Source organism: Orussus abietinus, unplaced genomic scaffold, assembly GCF_000612105.2.
Source record: "Orussus abietinus isolate OABI.00-Male unplaced genomic scaffold, Oabi_2.0 scaffold335, whole genome shotgun sequence".
Lineage (NCBI taxonomy): Eukaryota > Metazoa > Arthropoda > Insecta > Hymenoptera > Orussidae > Orussus > Orussus abietinus.
Genome location: NW_019394514.1, coordinates 87,121 through 94,584, shown reverse-complemented (window position 1 = coordinate 94,584; position 7,464 = coordinate 87,121). Strand labels below are relative to the sequence as shown.

Below are 7,464 nucleotides of genomic sequence, written 5' to 3'. Positions count from 1 at the left end.
TTTGGCTACTAAGATTGCCTAAAGGCGCCCGACGTTTGGTCCAATATCGCCTGCACGGTCAGAGGAATTTCATCCATATGTTGAATTGCCTCTGTATTCAAAGGGTTAAGGGTATTGGATCGAACTATCACAATCTACCTGCCTTATACAACTGTATGAACTGTTAAGGTGAAGTGATAACCCTCTAAAATCAGTCAATTCGAATAAGACACTTTTTTTAACGAAAATCTCTCCCTACCTCGTATAATCATATTTCATTCTAACTTATATTTCGGATTTAATTTCTAAATTTATATTCATCATCATCCTCTTACTTGTGGCGTGGAAAAGTCCAAACACACTGACGTACTCCGGCATTGTAAAACGGGAATAAAAATCGGCAGCCGATCCAGAAATAAATTAGAAAACACGTTTCGCACTACCGGGCTAAATATACTCCGACTTCTTTTTCTTTTCAATAGAATTCTTCACTGCATGATTTTCTTTTCTAGGGCGGGACCCCGGAGTGTCGAAAACTCCGAAGAAGCGAGCTCCTGGGACTAACGTGAATACGTGTGTCCGATAGAGTTTAGAACTTATCGTAGATATGGCGAGGAGATAAGATTGATTAAACACTCGCTCAACATGTCTCACGTGCGTGTGTTACTCGAGCGCCAGTCTTATTATCAATTTTATCCGAACAGATTGTAGGTATTATGTCGAATAAATTCCGCTCGATATAAACGAATGATAAATATTGCGTGGATTTTATTTCATTTTATTTAATTGTATAAACACTCATTCAACATGTCTCACATGCGTGTGTTCCTCAAGCATCGGTTTTATTATTAAGTTTATCCGAGCAGATTGTATTATGTCGAATAAATTCCGCTCGACATGAACGAATGATAAACATTGCGTCGATTTTATTTAATTTTATTTAATTGTATAAACACTCATTCAACATGTCTCACATGCGTGTGTTCCTCAAGCATCGGTTTTATTATTAAGTTTATCCGAGCAGATTATATTATGTTGAATAAATTCCGCTCACATAAACAAATGATAAACATTGCGTCGATTTTATTTAATTTTATTTAATTATATAAACACTCGCTCGACATGTCTCACGTGCATGTATTCCTCAAGCCCCGGTCTTATTATCAATATGAAGCTTTGTGGTCGCGCTCCAGTTCTTAAATATATTCACTCTTTTATTACTTTCTCGACAATGCTTCCCAAAGTATCATCCCGGAGTCATGTTGGAAATGTTAGTACCACTTTCGGAATGATATTTACATTCTTCAAAACTCCTTTTTACTAAAAATGATCGGATTAAAGATATCGAGTCGACTTTACTTTCACGAAAAACCAAAATGGCGTCGACCATGGTCGCGCTCCAATTCTTAAATATATTCAGTTTTTTACTATTTTCTCGGCAATGCTTTCCGTAGAATCTTTCCAGAATCATTTTGGAAATATTAGTGCCACTTTCGAAATAATCATTTATATTCTTCAAGACTCCTTTTTGCTTAAAATGATCGAATTAAAGATATCGAGTCGACTTTACTTTTACGCGAAACAAAAATGGCGTCGACCGTGGTCGGTTCATTCCTTAAATATATTCACTTTTTTACTATTTTCTCGGCAATGCTGCCCATAGTATCATCCCGGAGTCATGTTGGAAATGTTAGTACCACTTTCGGAATAATTAGGAATACTGGTTACCCATTTGTAGAGTACAGTATCCTCTTGGTTTTTAATCTCAGATTCGCGGCCGCTACGGTCTGATGCTCTACTGACGATTCTGCGCTTCCCCGAGGAGCAATTTCGCGACAGATCTTTTCATTGTACAGTAATCTTGACTGCATACATTGGACACCAGTTGGCACACATAGATTGTCATAACGTAGACTGTCCTATTTCTGTATAATGCATGTGTGCGTAATTCGATATTCTAATGATCAAAGGTGTTAAGTTTCATTACCAGTCGGTACCTATATTAGCATTCCAATGTGACCACACCATAGTCGGTCAGTTAATTTTTAAAGCAAGAAACCTTGCAAAACATACCTCTGAATGCATTTTAAATGTTCAACTTTCAAATACTACACATACGATACCCATAAAACGATAAAAGCGCACTTTAAAGTGCTATTTAAATAATTTCCTCGGAGATTACAGTACAAAGTACGTAGAGAGGGTCATATTTTCAGAACGAAACCTTTCAGACTGTATTTCTGTTGAGTTGCTTTGATTTTAGTTTATTACGCACGTCTGTTTTCTTTGGAAGAAGCGTTTTATCATTCATAGAGATTCAAATTTCCCCCCGCTGTTGAGGTTAGTTTCTAGCATGTCCGCAAGGAGCACTTCTGTTCTCGCTGGTTTACTTTCTTCCATCCTGTTATTAGACTTACTTCATGGCCGATTTTGACATAAGGACCGATTAGACGGCACAAAAAGCGTTAATAAATAATAAATATATATGGAATGTATGATATAAAAAATGGATAACGACACGCCGCTGATTTACGGGCTTGAGTTTCAAGTATGATTAATTGTTTGATTGCGGTGGATGGAAGCATATGTTTGTTTCCTAACCTATAAAATGTTTACAAGCAAAATTCGACACTTCGTTAAGCATCTCTCCTTGCTTACGACTCTTAAATAATGACATTGAATTATTATCCGGTTACATTGAAGATCTTATGATTGTTGTATTTTTAGTAAAAATATTCTCATCATTAGTAGTTGTTTAAAATGTGTAACAATTTTTCAGGCAAGAGCACTATCGGCTCAAACAGCTGAAACTGACATTGTAAGGTTTCTAGTGGGAACGCAGTCTCTGAAATTCCACAACAATCAAGTACATTTAGTTGAGCTTAATGACGAAACAGGGGGCTTAAAGACACAAGTGTTTCAACATTCCGTCGGAGAGATCTGGTCGCTGCAAGCTTCGCCTACGGATATAGACAAATTCATAACTTGTTACAATTATCTTAACGGTATGCACTTTTCAAACTTAACCTGCGATTTGTACTTCTTTCGACGACTAATCACACCATGAACTTAAGTTTCATTATTAGAAATCTCATTCTTTGAATTATATCGATTGTAAAACTTGTCCGAGGGTAGATGAAGGAATCTGTCAAATGAAGGGCGCTTTGTGGAAGATGCCAGAGATGAAAGAATATACAAATGACATCGTTAAGTTGGAGAAATTAGATGATTTAGATACGACATCTTATGGAAACGATTTAAAAACAATTGCGTACCATCCAATGGATGGTACCAAGGTCGTTTCGGTTGTTGACAATAATTTTGTTCTTTGGGATTTAACGGACAGTAAATGCCAGGTATCTGTCCCCTTTTTTTAAATTCTTATTAATATCGCACATACTTTCGTTTATAAAATTATGTTATACTTGTATGCTAATATCGGTAAATGTTTGTAATAATTTAAATAGCCAAGGTTTGTATGAAACTTATGAACCACATAATACATAGGTCGTTACTGTAGGCACCTTGTCAGGCAAGGGTCAACCTCGTTTCACAAACGGCAAGTGGAATCCTCATAATGGATGCAATCAGTTTGTCACGTTAAACGAGACTAATGTGCGAGGATGGGATTTCAGATGCCCATCGGAAACAGCGTGGATAATTCAGCCAGCACACTCGCAGATCGTAAGGTTAATCTCAGTTGTATTACGATTCTATACTCAGGAAGAATTGTGCATCGAGTGAAAATTTAAATAACATCAAAATAGCTGCGTATTAATTTGTTGTCCTGTCGGCATAACAAACGTCAGCAAGACAACAAATTTATACTCTCTCACTTGGAAACCAATTTGTATGTAAGGAATAACAGTAGCGGAAGTTTCAAGACTTTAACATTGAATAGTACATGTTTGTATAGACACTCAGTCGTAACAAGAAGTGTTAACGATTTCTTTCAGGGATTTGGACTTTAATGCAAATCGACAGTATTTCTTGTCGACATGTGGAGATGATGGCTATATGAAGTTCTGGGATATTCGATCACCCTCAGATCCTATCGTGTCTCGAATGGAACATTCTCATTGGGTTTGGAATATTCGGATCAATAGATTCCACGATCAGTTGGTGTTAACTTCGAGTAGCGATTCGAGAGTAATACTTTGCAGTATTGCTTCTATTTCCTCGGAACCTTTCGGACATATTGTTCCAACCGAGGATAGCGAAGATCCTAGTCAAGCAGAAGAAAGTTCTAAAGAGAAGTATGTAAAGTTAAAAAAATGTGGAAGGTTACATGTTGCTTTCATTTGGTAAATTGCCAAATGACTAATTTAATATTTTTCTTCTATAAATTAGCAATATCTAATTTTTCAATAAGCTTTAGAACTAAAAAGTTATGAGCTATTTTATAAACTCATTCTCGCAATCTTTCAGATTGGAAGACGGAGTTGTCGGAAGGTATGAAGAACACGAAGATAGTGTTTATGCCGTTGAATGGTCTTCGGCAGATCCATGGACCTTCGCATCGCTCAGTTATGATGGTCGATTAGTGCTTAATAAAGTTCCACGTAAATATAAATATCAGATACTTTTATAATGTAGGCTTATAGTAAATTTTATATATTAAACAATTAAAGGAAGATTCTATGGAGCTATTTAATAAATAAGTGGTTTCTATTGAAGTCTCTTAATACTTCCGTCAAAAATCAAACAGGCCATATTGAGTAGAACATGGTTATATTTTTATTACGACATATTCGTAGAAAAACTGATTAACGAACACTGATGAAATATGAAACAAATTATTTCTTATTTTATTATCAAATTTTATTTACAAACGTTCTGATATTCTACCTGCTACGTTTCTCAACTGTCCATAAACTTTTGACGGTGGACTACCGAGTATCAAATTACAAATAGCTCTCCTCGCAAGTTGAATGTTTTGATACGAGCCAAGAATGTGGATTTTGCTATCAGCTAGTACAATTCTAGTTTTTGTCACATTTTCTATCGTGAATTTTGTTCTTCCTCCTTTACCTGCCAATCTTCCGATCGCTCTAGATGTATGGTCACCTTTCAGAGGTTTGACATCTTGTATTTCAAATGTTTCGATAAACAAATCATCTAATCTTAGCAGGGCCAATGCATCTTCTACTTCAAATCCATAGATGAATGCTTTTACAAAGTCAGCGCCTTTTTGAAGATTGGCTATATCCGAAGTCTCTGGTCCTGTGCGGAGCTCGACGTTTCGAGTTTTTAGGTTAAAGCGAATCTGCAACTGCAAGTGTTCTACTAGAGGTGTAAAAATTTTCATCCAATTCTCCTTTAGTGGTGTATATCTATGTGCCGGGACAGGTACCTAAAAATTAAATGAAACGTTAACAATTGTTAGCTTTTTAACAATAGTACAAACGAACAAGGAAATATATCATCTGTAAGGTGCACTCATGTTTTACATGACTACGATATTCATTTGTCGCTTTTAATAGATAGGAATAAAGGGTGATACTATAGTAGCATTTCGTAGTTAAATGGTTAAAACGTTCCTAAATATTTGATAAAAGTGAAAATGAATAGATAACTATTACAAACCACATCGATAGAACAGACGCTAAATACAGAACCACTCGAGTGAAACAATTTTAATATGGGATTTTCTAATTATATCAAATCTTATTGAAGGATAAAAATTCTCTTACTTTCCGTTGTTCCCCTTGGATGCCTCTCGCTCTTTTTGAAGCTGGCTTTACTTTTACCTTTCCCTCTATTCCTTGAACTGTATCTACCTTAAAGTATAATTTACGCTTTTAAATAATCCCGTAATGTGTAAATGAAAACGAAGACCGATAACGCCGATGGAATTTAACATAACCTTACTTCCATAACACTTTCATCGTTCTGCTTTCTTTTCGTCGGTTTTGCTTTTTCCGTTTCATGCGAATTTGAGGGTTCTGGCTTTTCGACATCAGGCGTGCCCATGTTGGATAAAATTTCTACACGTTTGTCGTATTACTCGATTAAATAATAATTACCACGTGCTGTTATAAACAACCGCTGAACGTAAAGCGACACGAAGTACAAATTCATGTACAGTAGCAACAAATATTTCAAATCAATTTTTATAAGTGCGCCATCTTGTGAGAACTATTAGAAGACACGGTGGTTCCACCAGGCCTCGGTTAAATAATTAATTACCTAACCGTAGGTTAAAGTTAACGTTTAAGTTAATCATGGATTAAAAACGTAAATAGTCTATTACCCTATTACGTAAAGCAAATGAATACGTGAGCCACCAACAGCAACTGGTAGATGGCACAGCCATCGCGAGTGCGCGAGCCCCTACCAGAAATTCGTTGCGCCGCCTTTGGGGGCAAAAACGGTGAAAGCTAACGTACGAAACCAGAGGGTAGCACACGATGCCGATCGCGCGACCCTGCCCGTGAGCAATCTCCCAACTCATCTCTGTATAAAGTCATAACAAATGTCGGTAATAAAGTTCCATGACCGTTCGAATTCTGCGTACTTGATTCAAGATGGCTTAACAAGATGGCGGCGGCTGTCTCTCAGCGGCGCGCAGCTCCCCATCGAGCCGCCGCTAGTTCCCGCGGCGGCCGCCTCGCGAGGCCAGCGCCACCGGCGAACTACTTGTCGAAACCAATGATGGCCGCGACCCTCGAGATGTGTGTAGCGTCGGCGTTCGATCGCGCGTGTTTATTGTGAAAAACTACTCACAAGGGGCTCCGTTAACGTCGCCGGGTTCAAGGTAGGACCAGGAACGTGTTCTATTCCTAATTGAGCGAGAAATCGGCAGATTGACCTGCCAGGGAGAGAAATTTCAGGTACACTCCCCTCTTCCACTTGACAGCTCTCTCGTGGAGTGCTCGGAAATATTTCGCCTCCCTATTTATATCGTCTATGCGTGCGAAGATACTGCGCACGACGCAAGGGGCCCAGCCGCAGGTGCCACTGGTCTAGGCAGGGAATTGGAGGCTCTTCCAGCCCGGAAAAAGGAGGAGAGACGCAAAGTTTAACGTGAGTTACGAGCCTAGTATCTATAGCGATTCAGGTGCGCACCGGCAAGGCAGGTTAGGTGAGTCTTGCCGTGTCACGGGCTTTCAAAAAGGAACATCGTTTCGCTTCCTTTTATTCCCTTTACCTCCTCTTTCTTCCTACGTATGGTTTTCTCAAAGAGCAAAGGTATATTGTAGTTAGCGAAGAGCAATTTAACTTGCCAGTACTTCTTGTTTGAGATATTAAAAATGTATATCTGGTAATTGTGGTTCCAAAGCGAGTCCTCCGAGATATGGATGAAATATCTTCCGAGCCCTGGATCGGAAAGAGGAATTTTTATTCGTAAGGTTTTAAAGATACTAGTGAAATATTTATCGTACTAATTGAGGTTAGTAGGGGATATTTAGTATCCTTGATCTAGGGGGAGAATTGGAGGCTCTTCGAGCCTGGAAAAAGGAGGCGAGACACAAAGTTTAACGT

At 38.2% G+C, this 7,464-nt stretch overlaps 3 protein-coding genes across 16 annotated transcripts in view; 2 read left to right on the top strand and 1 right to left on the bottom strand.

Moving 5' to 3' along the window:
• Positions 1 to 2,322: 2,322 nt before the first annotated feature.
• Positions 2,323 to 4,637, top strand: LOC105695266 (EARP-interacting protein). 3 transcript variants are annotated; one of them, XM_012416677.2, is made up of 6 exons: positions 2,323 to 2,527; positions 2,759 to 2,984; positions 3,115 to 3,335; positions 3,487 to 3,668; positions 3,936 to 4,235; positions 4,408 to 4,637. In XM_012416677.2, the coding sequence occupies exons 1-6, from the start codon at positions 2,486 to 2,488 to the stop codon at positions 4,568 to 4,570; spliced, it is 1,134 nt and encodes a 377-aa protein (XP_012272100.1). In that variant the 5' UTR covers positions 2,323 to 2,485; the 3' UTR covers positions 4,571 to 4,637. The 3 variants fall into 3 exon arrangements, with proteins under 3 accessions (XP_012272100.1, XP_012272118.1, XP_012272109.1); XM_012416695.2 differs by lacking the exon at positions 2,323 to 2,527 and adding an exon at positions 2,555 to 2,693; XM_012416686.2 differs by lacking the exon at positions 2,323 to 2,527 and adding an exon at positions 2,556 to 2,670.
• A 127-nt stretch (positions 4,638 to 4,764) lies between these two features.
• LOC105695275 (RNA-binding protein pno1) lies at positions 4,765 to 6,257 on the bottom strand. Its single transcript, XM_012416709.1, has 3 exons — positions 5,851 to 6,257; positions 5,673 to 5,759; positions 4,765 to 5,332 (listed from the first exon to the last, which is right to left on the bottom strand). Exons 1-3 carry the CDS (start codon positions 5,950 to 5,952, stop codon positions 4,805 to 4,807), a joined length of 717 nt encoding a protein of 238 aa, XP_012272132.1. The 5' UTR covers positions 5,953 to 6,257; the 3' UTR covers positions 4,765 to 4,804.
• A 151-nt stretch (positions 6,258 to 6,408) lies between these two features.
• LOC105695249 (dystrobrevin beta) overlaps positions 6,409 to 7,464 on the top strand; it is a 31,776-nt gene continuing 30,720 nt past the window's right edge. For 4 of the 12 annotated variants that reach the window (XM_023432585.1, XM_023432589.1, XM_023432586.1 and 1 more), the window contains exon 1: positions 6,410 to 6,736. The gene's annotated coding sequence lies outside the window, so the exon portion shown is untranslated. Of the gene's footprint in view, positions 7,006 to 7,464 lie in introns of all 12 variants that reach the window. The other 8 variants (XM_023432590.1, XM_023432584.1, XM_012416663.2 and 5 more) reach the window with 6 other exon arrangements.

Bases quoted from the DNA above. Each gene is read 5' to 3' on its own strand.
- LOC105695266 (XM_012416677.2), top strand. From the start codon at position 2,486: ATGGATAACGACACGCCGCTGATTTACGGGCTTGAGTTTCAA. The intron at 2,985-3,114 runs GTATGCACTTTT...GTCCGAGGGTAG, and splicing joins TTGTTACAATTATCTTAACG to ATGAAGGAATCTGTCAAATG. The intron at 4,236-4,407 runs GTATGTAAAGTT...GCAATCTTTCAG, and splicing joins GAAGAAAGTTCTAAAGAGAA to ATTGGAAGACGGAGTTGTCG.
- LOC105695275 (XM_012416709.1), bottom strand. From the start codon at position 5,952: ATGGGCACGCCTGATGTCGAAAAGCCAGAACCCTCAAATTCGCATGAA. The intron at 5,760-5,850 runs GTAAGGTTATGT...TTATACTTTAAG, and splicing joins ACGATGAAAGTGTTATGGAA to GTAGATACAGTTCAAGGAAT. The intron at 5,333-5,672 runs GTAAGAGAATTT...TTTAATTTTTAG, and splicing joins TCCAAGGGGAACAACGGAAA to GTACCTGTCCCGGCACATAG.